The sequence below is a fragment of the Pseudophryne corroboree genome, chromosome 8 (assembly GCF_028390025.1).
Source record: "Pseudophryne corroboree isolate aPseCor3 chromosome 8, aPseCor3.hap2, whole genome shotgun sequence".
Taxonomy (NCBI): Eukaryota; Metazoa; Chordata; class Amphibia; order Anura; family Myobatrachidae; genus Pseudophryne; species Pseudophryne corroboree.
The window spans coordinates 137,104,670-137,126,732 of record NC_086451.1 but is presented as its reverse complement, the minus strand read 5'-3'; the positions used below and the strand labels follow the sequence as shown (position 1 = coordinate 137,126,732).

Here is a 22,063-nt window from a genome sequence, read left to right as displayed (position 1 = left end):
ACTGCATTTGATAATGTCGTGCTTTCTTAGGCTGTGAGGGAATATAAGGCAAAAGATCAGAATTACCAGCTATAGCTGTGGAGACCAGGTCCGAGAGCCCTTCTCCACACAATTCCTCAGCCTTGTAAGGTAAACCTTCCATATGCCTCTTTTAGTCGGCATCACCTGTCCATTGCATGTTCCACAGGACACTTCTAGCAGAAATCGACATAGCATTGACTTTAAAACCCAGTAGACTAATGTCTCTTTGGGCATGTCTTATATATATATATATATATATATATATAAGACAGCATCTTTTATATATATATATATATATATATATATATACTAGGGTCAATACCATGGTATCCTTATCTAGGGTTTCAATCTCCGCTGATAAGGTATCTGTCCACGCTGCTACAGCGCTATAAACCCATGCCGACACAATCGCCGGTCTGAGTAGTGTACCAGAATGTGTGTAAATGGACTTCAAAGTACTTTTACTGCAAGCTATCTGCAGGATCCCTGAGGATAGCTGTTAAGTCAGCGCTACCTTTTGGGTAAACGTGACAAAGCTTTGTCCACCCTAGGGGAAGATTCCCATCGTATCCTGGCCCTAGTAGGGAAAGGATACTCCCTGAGAATTCTTTTTGGGAAGCTGCAGCTTCTTGTCTGGAGATTCCCGCTCTTTTTCTTCATGGGAGGAGGGAAATTTACCTCAGCTTTCTTCCCCTTAAACATGTGTACCCTCGTGTCAGGGACAGATGAGTCATCAGTGATATGCAAAACATCTTTTATTACAATAATCATATATTGAATACTTTTCTGCCAGTTTTGGCTGTAACTTTGCATTATCGTAATCGACACTGGAGTCAGACTCCTTGTCGATATCAGTGTCTATTATTTTGGATAGTGAGCATTGTGAGACTCTGAAGGTCTCTGCGACATAGGGACAGACCTGTGTAGATTCACTGTCTGTTCTCTAATCTTTTGTGCAATAAATTTACCTCAGCACTTTATTTCACATATCCAATCAGGTGTCGGCGTTGTCGACGGAGACACCACTCACACACACATTTGCTCCATCTCCTCTTAAGGAGAGCCTTTTACCTCAGACATGTCGACACACACGTACCGACACACCACACACTCAGGGAATGCTCATCTGAAGACAGTTTCCCCACAATGCCCTTTGGAGAGACAGAGAGAGAGTATGCCAGCACACACCCCAGCGCTATATGACCCAGGAAAAAACACAGCAATTTAATGTTTACCCAGTAGCGCTGTTATTATCTGCGCCAAATTATGTGCCCCCCCCCCCTCTTCTTTAAAATCCTCTCTTCTACCGTGGTATAAGCAGGGGAGAGTCCGGGGAGCTTCCTCTCAGCGGTGCTGTGGAGAAAAACATGGCGCTGGTGAGTGCTGAGGGTGAAGCCCCGCCCCCTCGACGGCGGGCTTCTGTCCCGCTAAAAGTGTAAAATTGGCGGGGGCTCATGCATATATACAGTGTCCAGCTGCATATATGCTCCTTTTGCCAAATAAGAGGTTTATATTACTGCCCAGGGCCCCCCCTCCCCCTGCGCCCTGCACCCTTACAGTGACCGGAGTATGTGAGGTGTGTGGGAGCAATGGCGCACAGCTGCAGTGCTGTGCGTTACCTCAGTGAAGATCATGAAGTCTTCTGCCGCCTCTGAAGTCTTCTTTTCTTCTCATACTCACCCGGCTTCTATCTTCCGGCTCTGCGAGGGGGACGGCGGCGCGGCTCCGGGACGGACGGCGAGGGTGAGATCCTGCTTACCAATCCCTCTGGAGCTAATGGTGTCCAGTAGCCTAAGAAGCAGGACCTAGCTTCAGAGAGTAGGGCTGCTTCTCTCCCCTCAGTCCCACGATGCAGGGAGTCTGTTGCCAGCAGAGCTCCCTGAAAATAAAAAACCTAACAAAATACTTTCTGTCAGTAAACTCAGGAGAGCTCACTGAAAAGCACCCAGCTCGCCTGGGCACAGTATCAAACTGAGGTCTGGAGGAGGGGCATAGAGGGAGGAGCCAGTGCACACCAGGAACTAAATTCTTTCTTAAAGTGCCCATGTCTCCTGCGGAGCCCGTCTATCCCCATGGTCCTTACGGAGTCCCCAGCATCCTCTAGGACGTTAGAGAAATATATTTATTGCACACCACAAAAACTTTCAGAGCTGCAGGCGTAGATCTCAGGACCAGTGCAGTTTTACGTGGATTGCTCATGCTCACAAGTAAGTAGCCCCAAGCATCTTTTTGTGTTAATCCCTGAAGCAAAAACTGCAAATATTGTTTACACAGAAATGTTGTGATCAATGTGTACAATATAAAATATACATAACAATATTAGATGGCACTACTGTCTTTGTAAAATTAGTTCCACTGAGCAATAGCAGACATCCACGCAAGCGAAGCTGTGGGAAAACGCTAGTATAACACAAAATCTTTGCTCTGATTGCCTTTTTTAATAGGTAATATGTAAACAATTAAAGAAGGTAATATGCTGAAGCATATCATTTTTTGTACAAGTTCATGTTACCAGCAATATACAGTAGGAAGACATTTATCAGTGTGACCTCCCAAAGGAAGTTAACAGTATTGTTTAACTTCCTCTGCAACATAACACAGTATTTTATTTTGGTGGGTTTTTTCTTCCAGCCAAGAGTCCTATTATGTTTGGTTTTCTGCTCCCATTTTAAGGAGAATATCTATCAAAGGTTCAATCTCTTATATTTATGTGGTTTACAGTATATGGCGATTTTCAGGTCACCTATGTACTGTACTCCACTAAACATCTCAAAAAATGACCATACATTTCATAATAACTGAAATCATTGTGAAGAGTACAGGAGGAAGAATCTATAATAGGGTCATTTGCAAAATTCATACTGGTGAGTTTGCCTAAGATGAGTGATATTTCCTATTCATAGGAAAAGTAAAATAAAAAGATGAAACACTATTGTGGAACTACAAGTCCCGGGAATGCCCTAGCAGTAAATGCTTGGATATGTTGGCATTTGTTGGAAAGGTTTGCAGTAGCATTTGTTGTTAGCGTTGTTATGCCACCATCCTCATTGATTTTAATGAGGTAGAGGTTAGTACGTGCTTCCACATTCCAAAGGCAAAGGCATGGGGACCATGAAAGCAGGCAAATCTTCCCATATTTTATTTTCAGGTTGAATCTTTAAAAAGACATTATTACCCATTTTTGTCCCCAAATCAATCTTCACCTCTGTCATGGTGAACATAATACCTACTTTTATCCTTGCAATTGTAACAACAAATAATTTGCATGAACAATAGGGGTGCCAGACAGTGTTGCTCAATATACATGCTCAGCAGACACACATTTTTTATTCACATACTGTAGCTAGTCAGGTAAGAGAGGGAGGTCTACGTACCATTAGGAGATAAGAGACAAAAACGCTAGAAGCAGAGAAATCCCTGTACTGTACATACCGCTTCTCGATATGTGCTACTGGATTTTCTCAGCAGTTCTGCTGCCTGCACTAGCTAGATCTGTTATTTTCATGACGCTATAGGCTTCTATGGCATCTCTAAGTGTCACAGATGTTAATGAGGGGTCTACTTAATTACCTACTCCTGTCTTTTCCATCATCGGCATTACATCCCCATGCTGGCGTTATCTGACTCCACTTGATTGAAGTAATGCCATCAGGTTGACAGGCCAGGCTTCATCTTGCACAGCAGAGCGGCACAGTGGTCACGTGATGGAGGTGAAAGTTCACCAATCATCAAGTGAAGCAATCTTTACTGGTGGATGGGTTCGTGTTGAGATGTTGCCCATAGCAAACGGCTTCTACTTATCATTTATCTAGCACATTCTAGAAGATAATAGCTAGATTGGTTGCTATGGGCAACATCTCCACTTCTAAAAACCTGTACTATAGTACATATACCCCAGAGAGTTAAAGCAATCTCCACTGAGAGGGTGCGTTTTCATTCATCCCTCTTACAGCACTGAAACAGAAAGAAGCCTATAGGCTTCTACAGGGCTACTCCAGCTTTTGCTGGCATTACCCTCCACATCGGAAACCTCGGTGGCCGGGTGTTCGTACATATGGCAAATGCAGTAAAACCCCCGAAAACTGTGTTTTTACACCATTTACCCGTTACTACATCCCAGAGTAGCTAGAGTACCAACCAATTAGCTCCTAGCTGTAATTTTTCAAACATAGCCTGTAAGATTGCAGTTAGGAGCTGATTGGCTAGTACAGTGTACTTTATCTCCATCCACTGTATCTCTCTCCAAGGCTTAGTACATAGACCCCTTTATCTTACTCCACTATGGACAGGATGCATGACAAGTCACATGTAGAATGTGATGCATCCCATCACTCATTGTAGGCATAACAGCATTTATTTTATTTTTATGTTTTTTTGCAAATTGAGTTTTTATTAATAAAGAGATAACAGTATACAGCACAATGGAATTGCAAGTAATACAAATATTCTTATAGCAGAAGCTGTCGTTCCAATCGTAGACTAAGAATACAAGAAACAAAAGCAATGTATGAGTATGACATCATTAGCCCACTTAGCTAGAGACATTAATCTGTATTATCTTCAAATATTAATAACAAGGAAAATAGAACATACAAGAAGCATAAAGGACCAAGAAAGAAAGGGAAAGAAAAGGAAAAGAGAAAGAAAGAAGAACCGCCATCGCCATCACAGCCCTAAGGTGTCGTAGGGATGGAGCGTAGCACAGAAGTTTTGTATTCCTGCGTTCCCTTGAATTACAGCCAATCAAACCAGACGGCTGTGAATCGAGACACAGACTGTTCGGAAGAAGCCGTCAAGTCTTCCATTGCCATATAGTGATCGATTCTTTGGAACCATCTGGTAATGGGAGGCTGTACCTGAGATCTCCAGAAGCACGGAATGGTCGCTCTAGCAGCATTCATTAAATGTCGCAATAGGGAGTTTTTAAACTAGGATAATGGTAGGTCAATTAAATTAAGTAACCAAAACTCAGGTGTCTCAGGTATTGGGAGTCCTGTGATACGCCTGGTAATAGAATTAACCTGTTGCCAGAAGGAAGCCAGTCCCGGGCACCGCCACCATATATGGCAAGGAGTGCCACGAGGCTGGCCACACCTCCAGCAGACATCCGAAACACTCGGAAACATGTGGTGGACTCAATCTGGACATCTATACCATCTCGACACCACTTTGTATTGTGTCTCCAAACCTTGGAGTGAAGGAGAACTAGCAAATGTGAACTGAAAAATGCGCGACCATTGGTCAGAGGTCAACTCTCTACCCAGGTCCTCATGCCATGCCGTAACGAATGCCAGGGGTTGAGTGGGAGTGTTCGAAAGGCATTGTCTGTACAATAAAGATATTAGATGCCGTGGCAAATTCTCTGAGAGACACAAGGATTAAAAAATCGTTGGTCTCCATCCCACCGCACGAGCTAGTGTCGCAGTAACGTAATGCCGAATTTGTAAGTAAGCCCAAAAAGAATTAGGCGGTAGGTTAAAAGATCGTTGCAAGTCTGCGAAGGGATGGAATCCCGACGAACCAATCAGGTGACTCAACCGAGATATGCCAGCTTTAGCCCACACTGAGGACTGAGACAAGGAGAGGGGGTTCGCGGGTAGGTCAGGGTTAAATAATAAAAGTGTCGGCAAGGAGGGACTCGGACTAAAAGAGTCTAAGTACCTAAATTTCCTCCATACCTTAAGGGTCGAGTCTAGGGTGGTGTGCTTTATGCGCGGGATTTTTTTAAGCCAGGGGAGAATAAATAAGGGGGTGCCCGCAGTCATTTCAGCTATTGATGGCCATTGCTTAGTATAGGGAGATCTGGACATGTCAATAACTCTGGACAAATGCACAGCGTAATAATAGCTAATAAAATGAGGTAGTTGTAAACCACCTTCTCTACGAGTACGGGTCAGTGTGAATTGGGAAAGCCGGTGCCCCCTCCGCCCCCAAATGAAACGACCAACAGATGACTGTAAAGTAGTGAAAAAGGAAGTTGGTAGTGTTATAGGCAACGTTTGCAGCAGATACAGAACTTTAGGAAGGATCGTCATCTTTACCGTGTTAATCCTGCCCAGCCAAGTAAATTGAAGTGCAGACCATTTATTAAAATCCGTGGTAATCTTATGCAGTAATGGAAGGAAATTTACCCGGTATAAGTCAGTGAGGTCTTTAGTCAAGAGAACTCCTAAGTACTTTAGCTGAGTAGGATGCCACTGAAACGTAAACGAATCTCGGATGCCTTCCAGTACTCGTGCAGGCGTTGAAATATTCAAGGCCACCGATTTAGTGTAATTTACCTTGAAATTAGAAAGCAAGTTGAACCTATTGAATTCTTGCATAAGCGCTGGAAGGGAAGTTACCGGGTACGTCAATGTAGCCAAAAGGTCGTCCGCATATAGTGCCAATTTGTGTTCCCGCTTTCCCGCCCATACGCCGTGAATATTTGGATTGGCCTGAATTGCTCTCGCAAGTGCCTCCATGCAGAGAACAAATATAAGCGGGGACAGGGGGCATCCTTGTCTTGTTCCGTTTCGTATCATAAAGGGAGCAGAGATGGCACCATTCACACGGACCCTAGCCGATGGCAACTTATAAAGAGCCAATATACGACTAAGACAGGTCGGACCCAGACCCATGTGCTCAAGAAGACCTTCCATGAACTGCCAATCTATCCTGTCAAAGGCCTTCTCCGCGTCAGTGGACAGGAGGACCATATGGGAGGACCCGCTTTGAGCAAGGTGGATGAGATCAATAACTTTGGAAGTGTTATCTTTAGCCTCTCGTCCCAGTATAAATCCCACCTGGTCCCCATGAACCACCTGCGGGAGAAGGCGGCCCAAACGGCCCGCAAGCAGTTTGGTAAAGAGTTTAATGTCGCAATTGAGGAGGGAAATAGGTCGGTAGCTCGAGCACTGGGTGGGGTCCTTACCCTCTTTTGGGATTACAGTTATATGTGCTTCCAAGGCCTGCGGAGAAAAGCCTTTCTCGGCAGAGATGGCATTGCACGCCTTCAAGAAGAGGGGCAACAAGGATTGTTTAAAGGCTTTATAGTATCCGACTGGGAAACCATCCGGGCCTGGACTCTTCCCAGTCGGTGTAGCTGCCAAGGCTGTTTCCAGCTCTTCTAGAGTAAAGGGTTGTTCCAGGGTATCCAAGTCTGACTCAGGAAGTTTTGGAAATTCAACTTCCGCCAGGTATCTCTGTATCAATACCCTCAGATCAGAGGCAGCCTGAGGGGTTTGATCCTTTCTAAGATTATAGAGGGACTCGTAATAATTTTGGAAGGAATGAGCAATCTGAGGCAATGTATTTACAGCACGTCCCCCCGGCCCATGAACGGAGCGAACATAAGACTGCAGTCTTTGGGCCCTTAATGCCCTAGCGAGCATAGCACCTGGTTTGTTGCCCCACAAATAAAATTTATGGCGACATTTGGTCATTCCTAATTTAGTTTTATCCCATAAAATTTTATTAAGGGCTTGACGAGCCTCAGTTAGTTTGAGAAAAACCCCTGCATCAAGGGAGGACTGGTGCGAGGCCTCTAAAGTCGCTATTCGTTCAATGAGCTGCAGCCTCTGTGCCATTCGCTCTTTCTTGAGCTGAGAGCCAAGCTGTATACATCTTCTCCGAACTACACATTTGTGTGCCTCCCAAATTGTGACTGCACTAACATCTGGGGTATCATTTGTCGCAATATAGTCTGAGATGGCGGAGGTGAGTTTAGCCTTTAAACAAGGATCCTGCGTCAAGGAATTATTAAACCTCCATGACCATGGTGTGGTGGGGGCTGGTGAAAGTGCAACAGAGATATATACCCGGGGCATGGTCTGACCATGTGATGTGCCCAATTGCACTTGAAGGAAATAAGTGTAAAAATCTATGCTCAACTAAGAAGTAGTCTGGGCGTGAGTACATATTGTGAGGAGGAGAAAAGAAAGTGTAATCCTTTCCCGTCGGATGTTGAGTTCTCCATAAGTCCATCAACTGAAACTCACAAAGAAGTCGGCTCACCCGACGGTGATCCCGTGTCAGCCGTCTAGACAGGGAAGGTGAACAGTCTATCCCCGGGTCTAAGGACCAGTTAAAGTCGCCCCCCACAATCAGACGCCCTTCTTTAATGGGCTCTAGTTGTCGCAGTATTTTGGTGAAAAACTGTCTTTGGCGTTGATTAGGAGCGTATATATTAACAAGAGTATAGACCTGGTTATGTATTGTGCATTTAACAACCTGGCACCGACCTTCTTCCAGAATCAGGTGAGAGACATCCGTGACCGGGACCCGGCGTGCCACTAATATCGCTACCCCCAGAGATTTATTGACAGCGTTATTGTTACAAAAAAACCTGGGGATAATGATAATTTCCTAATTTAGGGGAGGCTTGGCTTTTAAAATGGGTCTCCTGGAGAAAAGCAATGTCTATGCGCTCCGCCCATAACTCCCGTAGCAAAGTGGACCGCTGTTCGGGAATATTAAGTCCCTTCACGTTGAAGGAACATAGCCTAAGGTCAGAAGACATTAGGAAGGCTGAATTTGTTGCAATAAATAGTGGAAAACTGCTCTAATCAAGCTGGTAACAATCCCCAGGTGCTGCGGGAGGGGGTTACTCTAGACAAGAAATACAAAAGGGATTTTTCCCACGCACTCTGCTGGCTGTTAGTAAGAAGAACTATATACTATGTAATAATAGGAAATTTAGAGCTCTTCGTTACATTTGTTTTGCAAAAGATATGATAAGCCTCCAGGCCACTTCACGGCTGCTCTATTGCTGGAGGTCCCTAACTAAGCATAGGTCCAAGGCTTGGACCCCACAAAGTCGGCTCAGGCCCGACCACCCCAGGGCAGCACACCATTGAAATACTAAAGTGTTAATATGTGTTAAGAAAGAAGCAGAAGCTATGGGTTAGAAAGTGCTACAAAAATAAGGGTGTTAATAAAATACTCAAAAGAGTAATATTAGTGAAAAAATAGGAGTGTTACATAAGTGCTAAATAAATAATATGGCATGCTACCCCAAGGTGGCACAGCCCCACCAGACCCGGGGGGTACCACTCCCCAAACCCATACACAGCATAATAATAATAACATCCACTATGGGTCATACAATTGCTTAATATATGGCCACATGATAATGGCACATACAGAACATATCCAGATTGAGAGCTAGTTTACCTGGAGGCACCCCTGTATCCTCCAAATGGCACTACAGGATCCTATTATTACATAGTATATAGTTCTTCTTACTAACAGCCAGCAGAGTGCGTGGGAAAAATCCCTTTTGTATTTCTAGGCTGAATTTGTTGTCTACAATGAGCAATAAAGGTAACATTGACTTACCGAAAATGCGAGGAAGGTACAGGGTCCGATCGCATTGGGTACCTCGGGCTGCAATGGAGATAGGCGGAGAGACCAAGAAAAAAGGGGAAGGGAGAAAGAGCAAGAAAAAGAAAAGCACAGGGAGAAAGACCAACACAGAGAACATAGAACTATATGACAATAATATTACGTCTTGTAGAATGGCAATTTCACCGCCATTAAGTCGTAGGGAGGTCATACCCACGACTTAAGAGCCAAAACAGGCAGGCGGCCTGACCCAACTGGGGCACAGTAGTGACAACACAACCTCGGGACAAGAGTAGAACAGTGTGTAACCAAGGAGACTCCAGAAACAACCATCTGACATCATTATTATACATACAAGGGTCCCCCTATCTTGTAGTAAACGCAGTGGGGACAATCATCTCTATCTAAACAATTGAAAATAAAAAAATAGAATAAAATCTTATAGAAAGCAATAGAATGCAACAGATCCAAACAACAGGAGTGTCAGGGAAAGGGAAGGGGTGGAAGCATGCAAAGGCAATATCACTAAGTGATTAAACTTTAAAGCAGAATCTCTGGTGTGGAGGAAGAGCAATGGCCTAGCGTTGCGCTCCCGGATTGGCTCTACCAGACATCGAAGGACCAAGCAGAGCCGCTCAAAACTAAGCTTTATCAAACAACTTTATATCAAAGAGAAATGTTATATATCAAGTCCCAGCCTCACCATTATTCGGAGGCGACCGAGTCGAACCCCGTTTCCTGTTGCTGACTGGGGTCCAGGATGCCCGTGGGGCTGGAGGCTTCAGAGGATCAAAATGGTGATAAGATTGTGTCCAATCCGATAAGGCAGGTTTAGGTATAGACAGTGTAGAACAAAAATTATCCAAGTCGTCTGGCGTGTGCAAGAAAACCTGTCTTCCCTCAAAGGTGGCTTGAATATTAAAGGGAAAGCCCCATCGGAATCGTATACCCTTCTCTTTAAGAGCCTCTGTCAGGGGCTTAAGAGATCGACGTTGCTGGAGCGTAGACCATGACAGGTCTGGAAAGATCTGAATCACATTCTTATCGAATTCCAATCGATCTAGTTTGTGGGCTTTAGTAAGAATCTCCTCCTTTATGTGATAGTAATGAAGACGACATATAACATCTCTGGGAGCCTCAGAAGAAAGACCTTTCGGGCGTAGTGCTCTGTGAGCCCTATCAAACAGTATGGTGTTGTCCGGATTTGCATCAATGATCTCATTGAAGATCTTAGTAAGGGCGTCAGCAATCCCCGGACCCTGGACATCTTCCGGTAACCCCCTGACGCGTACGTTGTTTCTCCGACCTCTGTTGTCAAGGTCGTCTTGTCGACGCCAGAGAGCCCTCAGTTTTGAGCCTGAAGTGCAACAGTATCGCAGAGCTTCCATTGAAATGAGGAAACTTCATCGACGTGGTCTTCCATATCTGAAACTCGATGGGATATTTGAGAGATATCTGCCTGAAGTACGGAGATCTCAGATTTGACCGTGTCACGTATCTTTTGTTCCAGATCCAGAAAGTCTCTTTTGGTAGGCAGATCTTTTTTGGTAGGAAGTGAACGCAAGTAGGTCAAAACATCAGCCATAGAGGCTTCAGGCCCCTTGTCCAACGGTGAAGAGTCGTCTCCCACCATCCCTCCGATGTCAGCAGGAGAGCCAGACACAGAGGATGATGAATGGGTGTCCTCGCTCTCAGTGTCCGGTTGAAGATAGCAAAACAAATTAGATTGTAGGGACTTGTCACCAGATTTCTTAACTGCAGATGATTTCCCTCCCCTCTTAGTTTTCCCCATCAGCAGATGTTATACACAATAATATACAGTAAAACAGAGGAAAGTAACATAGGTGGATCAGAAGCACTCCATATCTGACTTGTAGAGTCCCCGTTGTGGTACGAGTGTCCCGGGCTATGTCATCAGCCACTAGACCCCATTGTATGCGGGTGATTCAGGGGGTCATGGCATGGGGCAAAGGTCTAATTCAAGGCATTAGAGCTGCAGGGGGGAGGTCTGAGTAGGCTGTGAAACAAATTGGCAGGTGTCAGTCAGTAAATGCACCTAAACACCAGGCACCCCAGGGAGCAGTTGAAGGTGGATGCAGCTAAAATAGTGCAGCAGCACTGGGTGTGTAGTAAACTTATTGAAGTGAGATAACCCGAGCCAGGGAGATCTCAGTCTCTGTGCAGCCAGTGTGTGCTGTTAGATGAGAGTTAAGATGGCCGCCGCAGCAAGGACAGGCAGGGAGACACAGTGCTGCGTCTGGGACAAGCAGGCTCTTAGAAGGATCCCCCCTAATGGAGAGGTACCTGAGGGTCCAGGGAGGATCTCTATGTCATGGGGAGGTTGAGGGACGTCCACAGGGCACCGCAAGGGTTCCGCCGCGGCCGCGCACCGGCCTGGAGCCTCCCTCCGGGCCATCTCCAGACTCAAGGCCCCGGCTTCAATACTCGATGTAGGCCGCACTGCCGGAAAAGCCCGTACGGGCACGCCACTGCACGGGGCCACACTGCAGGTCACTCTCTGCCGTGGCCAGGCCTCAGGGGGGCAGTCAGATCCGGGTTGGACAGCAGGAGAACGGGTATTGGGATAAAATATGCAGGAGCCCTGCTGCTGCACGTCTGCCAAGGGTTACAGCCAGGCCACGCCCCCATAACAGCATTTATTAACGCTGTATGCTTGAAGAAAATCACAAAGGTCAGCTCTCATGGTAAGAGTTGTCCCTTGCGATAGGACTTTAGGGTATACGTCCCAGGAGTCCTTCTGCGCACGCGTCGCGTGCCGCATGTGCAGCGTGATTTGCTGCTGGGAATTCAGTTGGATCCCTCTCAGGGGGAAACACTAAAAGAAACCCATTGGCTTCTATAATGTAACACTGTAAATGGCATTGCCCACCGCATCCAAGTTCCGGAATGTATTGCATACCGGAGCTAGGTGCATATGTGGTAAAATAAGCTTCGGTGCATCCCACCCTAAATCACTCTTAAAGGCTCACCCAAACTGAGTACTGTGCAGATGTACTAAGCTTTGGAAAGTGATAAAGTGGGTGATGATAAAGTATGAACCAATGAGCCCCTAACTGCCATGTTACAGGCTGTATTTGAAAAGTGACAGTGACAAGCTGATTGGTTGGTACTTTATATCCGTTCACTTTGTCTCTTTCCAAGGCTTAGTACACAGACCCCATAATCAGAATAAGGTTTACTGTATGTGAGTTAGGGGTGTGGTTGTGCAGATCTGCTGAGTAAAAACAATATTTTATTCCCACACATTTGAATTTTGTCCAAATTCTGTCTGGATAACGCTTGAGAGGTTTGAAAGGCCATCCCATAAAATTGGCAAGACTAATTCTTTTCTAATGAACGAATAGGCAAGCAATACTTGCTCTTACTAAGGCCCAAGTCGATGGAAACATAGATAGATTGACATAGATATAGCAACTAGAAGCTAGAAAAACCTAGAAGCCCTTTGCAATACTAATCGGATATATAAGTACATATGAGATTAGCATCGGGGCGGTAAGTGGCGGGATGCAGACCCGGCGCTACCCGCTCAGCAAAGGGATGCAGTCCAGGTAGACGCTCTCCCTGCCCTGCATCCCCGCTGCTGCTGCGCTGCCTTTCCCGCTGCTGCTGCCGGCTGCTATGCCTGTCACATTGTGACAGGCAGCAGCGCTGGCAGTTTTAAGCGTCCTCTCCCCCTCCCTGACTGTGTGACAGGCAGCGCGGAGTGTTCAAGTTCACTCTGCAGGAAGACCCAAAAAGGGGGCAGGGCTACACGGAACGGAGGGGTGGAGATACAAAGGATCATGCTGATCATGAGGAGGAACAGCCTGGAAGATGGACCGCTCCGGCCAACCAGACTTCCTTTTGGTAAGAAGATGTAAAGAGAGCGAGTGAGCTTGAGAAAGTGTATGTGTGTATCTATGTGTGTGTGTGTGTGTGTGTGTGTTTGTGTGTGTGTATCTGTTTGTGTATGTGTGACTGGGTGGGCAAAATGTGTGTAAGCGGCACTACAACAGGTGGAATTTTGTGTAAGCGGCACTACTAAGAGGGCATTTTGTGTAAGCGGCACTACAACAGGTGGAATTTTGTGTAAGTGGCACTACTAAGGGGGCATTTTGTGTAAGCGGCACTACTACAGGGGGGATTTTGTGTAAGCGGCACTACTACAGGGGGGATTTTGTGTAAGCGGCACTACTACAGGGGGATTTTGTGTATAAGAAGCAATACTACGTACGGTGTTATGTGAATAAGATTGTGCTACTGTGGCGTAATTTAAAATGGGGGTACTATTGTGTGACCATGCCCCTTCAGTGTAAGACCACACCCCTTTTTTGGTGTGCACCAAAGGCGTGCGCTGTCCGTTTGTAAAGTATGGGAGGGTGCAAATTTATAGTTTGCAGGGGGGCGCCGAACACCCTAGCACCAGCCCTGGCGGGATGTACCACTCAAATACAGTACCATGCCTAATCTTAATGTGGATGCTTGCATTGCTACAATGTATATCACTGTATATTTCAAGGGACCTTACACACACACTCAGGGGGTAATTCAGATGTGATCGTAGATGTGCTAGATCTAGCACATCTCTGACATGCGGGGGGACGCCCGGCACAGGGCTAGTCCACCCCGCATGTCAGGCCCTAATTCCCCCCCCCCTGCACAAGTACAAAAGCATCACACAGCAGCAATGCTTTTGCACCTGGTGAGTAGCTTGCCGCTACCCGCCGCGTCCCGGGTCGCAGCGGCTGCGTGTGACGTCACTCAGCCACTGCGGCCCGCCCCTCAATAGTCCGGACACGCCTGCGGTGTCTGGATCGCGCCCTGCCCACGGTGTTCTAACGACATTGGCATGCCCCCTCTGGCCCCGCCTCTGCCTGTCAATCACGCAGAGGCGATCGCAGCCCAGAGATGCTGATAGCATCTCACTGGGTTCCCGAGTGCACGTGCACACTTCACATAGGGATTCAGACTGCGATCGCTGCCGCTGCAGTGATCCAGTCTTAATTACCCCCTTAATCAGATGTTCATTCCTCAAATAAGGCCAAGTAATTCTCCCACACCCATGCCACAAAATAAGGCCACTGTGCATTACAGAACAATTAAACTGAAAATCAGGTTACTGAGTCAACAATATTGTTTCTAGATCAGTGTGGTCTGACTATTAATGTTAGATGAACCTTATAATTAAACAAATATGTTATTACAAGCGATATAATACTGTGCTAGCATTACATTTACTGAAGGTGATCATACTCTTAGCCTACAACTTTATATTTAGTATCAGCTATATTAGTATTAACAGTTTCTAATATAGTGCAGCAAATTCTGTTCCGCTTTAAAAATTGGACTCAACAATGATAAAACAAAACTGGGTAATAACAGACAGAGGTAGGAGGGCCCTGATATATATACTAAGAGGCTGAGTTATCAAAGAGTTTTATCACATGCAACAAATCTTAAAAATTGATTGCGTATGATAAATGGTGCTCCAGCCAATCAGCTCCCAACTGTCATTTTTCAAACACATAACAGTTAAGAGCTGACTGTCTGTAGCATCATTTATCATACGCAACGAGTTTTAAAACTCATTGCGTATGATAAAACTTGTTGATGAATCAGCCCCGCAGTTTCTCAGAGGAGCATATGCACTAATCCTTGGAGAGAGATATGTACCAAATAATCAGCTCCTCACTGTAATTTTTTAAACCTAGCCTGTAACATAGTAGTTAGGAGCTGATTGGTTGGTAATTAATTTCACTCCACTTTATTACTCTCTAAGGCTTATTACATCTCCCACTCTATCAGTAAAGTCTCAAATCAAAGTATTTTGAAAAATAATTGACAGACCGGAATAAGAAAGTACCATCAGGTAAGTTTACTATGCAGCATTTTTCAAGGCTGCCATGTCCTCTGTGTTTTGTAATTACTAGAGATGTGCGCCAGACCAGTTTTGCTGGTTTTGGTTCTAATTCGTCATCTGTCTTTGGTTTTTGATTTTGCCCGTGACTGGTTTGGTTTTGGTTTTGGATTTTTTCCAAAAATAATTTAAAAAACTAAAATTCCATAAATTGGGCCTATTTTTGTTCATAGAGTATTATTAACCTCAATAACATTAATTTCCACTCATTTCCAATCTATTTTGACCACCTCACAGTTCACAATATTGTTTTCATCCTCTTTCGGCCACAGGCTGCAGCAAGCTGGCTTGTTACTAAGTGACCGAGCTGCAGGAGAAACATACTGCAGTTTATAGCACATCTAAGAAACGAAATGAAAAGTGGTCCAAGATGGAATTGTCCTTGAACAAAGTCACACTGGAGTACAGCATACTGGGGTGCAGTGCGCAGAACAGTACAAACAAATTATACAATAAAAATTTTCTTTTTTAACTGGCAGTTCGGCTCACAATGTGTGGAATCAGACCACTTTTTTACACATGCGCACTGGGATACAGAACATACTAGGGTGCAGAGTACTGGGGTGCAGTGCGCAGAACGCAGAACAGTGCAAACAAATTATATAACAATATGTTTCCCCCCGAGTGATGAAAATGTGATTAAGTCACAAGACCGCATCCCATCCCGTGAGGACATGCCCTCTTTAAGGTGGCACATGCCACTGTGTCACAAAGCATAGTGACGCCCATGCAGTCATACACATACATACAGTAACATACACACATACAGTCATACACGTAACACGCACACACACGCACACACACACACACACACACACACACACACACACACACACACACACACACACACACACTCACTCACTCACTCACTCACTCACTCACTCACTCACTCACTCACTCACACTCACTCACTCACACACAGTTACAGTCACACACACAGTCATACACAGTGGCATATCTATATTGGGCGCAGTGTGTGCGGTGCACATGGGCCTCTTGGGTCCAGGGAAGCCGACACCGCACACGCTGCACCAGTTGTTTAGTACTCACCTCTCCAGAGTCCAGCAGTGCTACGGCAGCCCTGCATAATCACTGTGAAAATGGTGTGGCAGACATTTTCCCAGAGTTTTGAGCATGCACAGTAGGGGGATTCGCCAGTAAAATGGCCACTGAGCCATTCTCTCGGAGCCCTGTGCATGCACAGTTGACTTTACAGTCTACTAGTGCCTGGGGCCATGACACAGACTACGCTGTCTGACTGCCGACGAGAGAGAGGAGGGGGCCCTAGTTGGAGACTACACATGGGCCCCCTCCTCTCTTCATATATATATATAAATATGTATATTTGTACAGTCAGACACACATACATAGTTACACACTTATACACATACATATAGTCACACATACATAGTCACACACTATACACATTCATTCATACATACATACATACATACATACATACATAAAGACAGTGCCCCACCCCAAGTCTATCTTACCTTATAGTCTGCCTGCTGGGTCAGCTCTACTAAACGGTGAGCTCTGAAGCAATCTTATACCCCTTTCACACCAGCCTAGATTCCCAGGATTATTCCCGGGTCGTCCCAGGTCTAGTGCTGGTGTTAAAGGGTCCCGGGCCAAAATCCCGGAATTTCTGTCTAGGCATTTTAACCCTGCAAAGTAGCAGGATTGTTCCCGGGATCATCCCGGGTTACTCTCCGGTGTCAACGGTGCAGGGACATGTCTCTCCTTCCCGGGTTGCCTCTGCTCATGCTGATTGGATATGCTGGAGAGCTTCCTGGTGATGTCATCTTTGTGGGCCTAAAAAGGCCATTCTGATGACATTCTCATATAAATGCAGTACCAACCCAGGATCAGTATAAAAGGTGACGACCCGGGACGACCTGGGTCAAAAGGCTGGTGCAAAAGGGTGCCAACCCGGGAATGCCCTGGCATAATCCCGGGACCGTATTCCCGGGTAAATCCCTGTATTTCTGGTGTGAAAGGGGTATAACTAATGCCTTCATAGAAACTACTCTAGGTAAAGTTCTATAACAAGAACATTTTTCATTCTTTACTAAATGAGATAAATACAAAGAGAGAGTAGGTTGTATCACACATTTGGTAATTGTATTATTTTGCTTGCAAAAGAAAATCATGTTTTGAAAATGTAGAAATGTGCAGTCACAAGGCAACAACTCCAGTCTTTGTAAGTTTAGAGCACTTAGAACAAGATAATTAATTTAAATGACATCACAACAGTTTACATATAAGTGTTGTGCATATTGTAGCTTCTCTTCTAACTGGACAGTTGCAAGTTTTCCGTTGTTTTCATTATATTCTTGTGCTATTAAACAATGGACCTGATTCAGAGATACAGCATACACAATGCATTTACAACTGAAATTTGTATGCAGCTGTTGTGTGAAAATATGAAAATACCACTGCTGCCTGGATTGCGTATAAGGATGCAGCATTTGTCGCAGACAAGTCAGTTATTGCAGTTCTAAACAGCCCAATGGTATCGCAGCATGGCTGCAGTAAGATATTGCAGCTACATACGGGATCGCAGTTGCAGCCTAAAACACGCCCCCAAAACTGGCTCAACACACCTGTGTTTTTGTCACCACTCCCTGTTACCTCCCCCATTTCCCTGTCAATCACTTTGCTTATAATTCCTCTCTGTGATCCCCTTCGCAAGACCATCGCTACATTTACATTGATGTTCAATTAAAAACACATCTGTACAGTAAAACAAAATGTTTTAAATGTAACATTTGATAAACTGAGATACTGTAAAACCTATTCCATCATGTACAGTATGTTATGATGCAGTATTTTAAGGGTTGATTTAACTATCAGTGAGAAGCCTAAACTGCTGTCCATATAGAGCTCTGGGCCTGATTGAAAAGTGGTCGCAACTTTGATGTTGTCGCAACTGAGCGGTCATCGGCAGACTATGCATGCATCACAGCCACCGTGCACACGTGCCAAGATACCTTTGTGATGCCGCTCGCAATAATGAATCAGTCATAGAGCGATTGACAGGAAGAGGCCACTTGGGGAAGCTAATGAGGTGTGTTTGCAAAAAATGCAGGCATGTCATGACCATTTTCAGGGTGTCTTGACATGCAACTGCAATGTCGTATGCATAAAACATGGCGCCAGCATCGAAACTCCTGCGGCCATTCTGCTGCGCAGCCGTGGAGGCAGTCAGGGAGTCGATGTTCCCTCAACTGAGCATGTTCTGATGGCTTCGGCAGGCATCTCTGTTCACTTGTGGGCGTTTTCTACATTTGCGATGACTCGCAGTTCTGTTACTGAAAAGAATCGCTACTGCGTCGGCATTGAGACCACATCTGAATCGGGCCCTTTATGAGTGTCAATTAACAAGCAGCAAAAAGCCACGGATTTCAACACTTTTTGCTTTTTTTTTGCATGTATAAGTGTTTTCGCCATAGCTCGAAAATTGGGGCTATGGAACTTTTTGCAACTTATGAGTCCAAAAATGAAGGGTTATTTTTGCATGTTTTGTTAAAAACACCATCTCATGACCTTTGCTTACACAAAGTCTTGGGCAGTCTGATCGTTGTTGCATTTTTCATAATGTTTACTGTGCATGTGCAGCTTTTCGGCCCATGAATACCAGGCCTATTAGTTAAAGCACATGTACAGCCTTATCGCCTCGCACATGTGCACACTACCAGTACCAAATGCCATTAAGGCCATTAATTGCTTTTCACAAAAGTCTTCACTGTGACTTTTTTGCTCTCCAAAAACTGTCCTGACAGGAGGAAGAGGCAGGGCCAGATTAACAATGGTGCGGATGGAGCTCCAGCTCCAGGCGTTCACATAAAATAGGCCCTTCTTTATAGAAGCATGAAAATGACCAGCCATCAGCTGCCACATAGTTGGCCATAAATTATAACCATTAAGAATAAATTTCTATTTTTCTCAGAAATTGATGAAATGTGTATATTTTTACATAATTAGGGAGACATTGGGGCTTATACTGTTGTTAGTGTACTCTCCCATATGGCTCTGGCCACACCCACACAGCACTTGTCACACCTCCCCGATTCTCACAATGGGCCCCTGAATATCTTCAGTCCCAATATAATGGGCTTGATATATTATGGGATTGATTCAGAGTTGTATGCAGACGATGCCAAGGATATTTCTTTTGCCACAGTCACGTCAGCACCTTTATGCTCACGCCCCTATAAAACCCTTCCATGGTGTATATCTGTGCATCCGAATGTGCATGGTACAGTATGTGCCCACCCAGAGGCATCACGGGGTGTGGTGACACCCGGTGCGCACCCTTGTTATCCCATTGCGCCGGAGGTCCGCTTGCGGTAAAAAGGGGCATGGCTGTAAATAAAGGGGGCGTGGTCTAGGGGGATCATCACTCCAGGGGCGTGCCAAGCATCTCCGGAGATGCTGGGCTGTACTGGGCTGCCCCCGGAGACTATCTCCCAGCGCTGTCAGCTCCTCTTCTATGACAGAAGCCAGTTGCTGTAGCAGACTTTCACACTGCAGCACCTGGCTCCTGTCACTGCGGAGGAGCCCACATTTTGGTGTCACCCCTTCCAGGAGTCACACCCGGGTGCAGGCCGCACCCCCCTTGTGACGCCACTGTGCCCACCCGCAGCATCTATATACACTGCATTATCTTTAGACTCACCACCGTTTGCACCATCAAAACTTGCACCAGTCTTATGGCAGGTGCAGTTTCTCTGTCAGAATATGACCTCCTAGGAGAGCGTCTTTGTACGCACCTGCTTTCAGTGACACACCCGTAATACGCCTCTGACACTCCCATTGGATGCAACATCTCCGTTTGTCTTTTTAGCTACAACCCTTTTACATCCTAGTCACCATTCAGTAACTCCTCTCACATTTCCCATTAGCGTGCAGCCAGATGTGAACTGTGACTCAGTAGTGTACTCAGACTCGGTACATATGCATGGTGCAACTGAGACGCAGGCGGCGAAGAAAAATCACTTCCCATTTGCGTGAATATCGCCATAGCATGCAACTCTAAATTAGGCCCAATGTAAGTAAAAAATGCCTATGCAGAACACTGTATACAGTATTGTACCTGGAGAAATTGTGTGACGTAAAAAGGTAGTGTAAGATCAGAAAGATGGACATAATGGTGGTCATTCCGAGTTGATCGCAGCCAGCAACTTTTTGCTGCTGCTGCTGCAATCAACTAGTCCACGCCTATGGGGGAGTGTATTTCAAGTAAAACAAGACTAGCCCTGGACATACTTACCCTGTGCGACGATCTCAGCGATGCTGGGGCCGGCTTTGACGTCAGACATCCGCCCTCCGTTCTCCTGGACACGCCTTTGTTTTCTTCTCCACTCCCTGAAAACGTCTGGCAACGGTCCGGTGACGCCCAGGTACACCTTCTTTCTGTCAATCTTCTTGGCTCTGCGACCGCTTTCTTCGGTGTCCTGGACGTAACCCGGTGACCCCTGTCACCGGGCAACGTCGCGCATGTGTAGTGCAGCCGCTGCGCATGCGCATTCCGGACCCGTTCACACCGCAGCGACAAACCACTGCGTGCGAACGGGTCGGAATGACCCCCAATGACACAAGGAATGACAAACCATGCAAAAATTCTGGAAAAAGTAAAAATGCTATTTGACTCTCCCAGAACACTAAATAAAACACAAACCAATACACAGAATATATGTTTTCTGTGTCACAGTGTCTAAACCTTTCTTTTATTGATTGTACAATGTACAAGGAAACTTAAGCAGTTCATAGTCCACATACTGCAGCAGATCACTAGAGCACAACATAGCAACTTATAGACAACACACTTGCACACAGGTATTTATAATAACATTAGTGCAACATGTGAATAATGAATATATGCAATAAACATACCTTGGAAATGGACATGCTGAAGTAGACATAAAGGCCAGTACAGCAGGCAACTTGCAATACCACGATAAAGAGGAAAGCCACTAACACCCAAAGGGGGCTAATCCCCTTCCCCAACAGCACTTTCTCTCCAGGCTCTTTACAGCATTCTTCCCTGTCCCCAGCTCGGAGCATGCTGGCTGCAGAGTCATTGCTGTCTGTGCGATAGTATTGCTGTGTGCCTTGGTTTGTCATGTTCTTACAGTGGTTTTGATTCTGCTTTTTGTTCCAGATTCTCCCTAAAACTGAGCACGCTATTGCATTTATTTAGTATCTTATATATGGCTTCCTTTTTGCATTGCTTCGTTCCCTGATATTCCCTACCACTACATTGTTCCCTTCCTAATGTTTACATTACTGTTTTACTCTATTTAAGCTCCTTTCTATAACCCTTTCCACCTCCCTCTTACCACCTTTCCTTTCACCACTCGTAACCAGTCTGGATATAAACAGCAAATTCCGAAAGAGAAATAACTGGTTATGGGAGGGACCAGATTTATTTTCTCTCTTTTTCCTGGTCAGAGATATTAAAAGAATTAGCTTAACCCGCCCTACTTTGCACAGTCCAAAGTCACCCTACTGGTTTCTCATTTTCATGAGAAGAAGTGAGAAAGGTTTAAAAACTAGAGATTTTATATAAAATACAAGATATATATATATATATATATATATATATAAAAAAAAAAATATATATATATATATATATATATATATAAAAGAGCCACTAATACATTTTAAAAACTATTTGGAAAGGTTTAGGAGTATATAAAAATGTTATATTTAAGATTGGAGTCTATTTCTAAAATACATTCTGCCTAAATTACTATTTTTGCTTTATTATAGCATTTTTAAATTTCACAGGTA

General features: G+C 45.1%; 1 protein-coding gene across 2 annotated transcripts in view; it reads right to left on the bottom strand.

Moving 5' to 3' along the window:
* Positions 1 to 21,655, bottom strand: part of LOC134948755 (tumor necrosis factor ligand superfamily member 10-like) — a 141,300-nt gene extending 119,645 nt beyond the window's left edge. For both annotated transcript variants that reach the window (XM_063936955.1, XM_063936956.1), the window contains exon 1: positions 21,164 to 21,655. In XM_063936955.1, the coding sequence (XP_063793025.1) occupies positions 21,164 to 21,394 (231 nt within the window). In that variant the 5' untranslated portion in view covers positions 21,395 to 21,655. The remainder of the gene's footprint in view (positions 1 to 21,163) is intronic.
* Between the last annotated feature and the right edge of the window lie 408 nt (positions 21,656 to 22,063).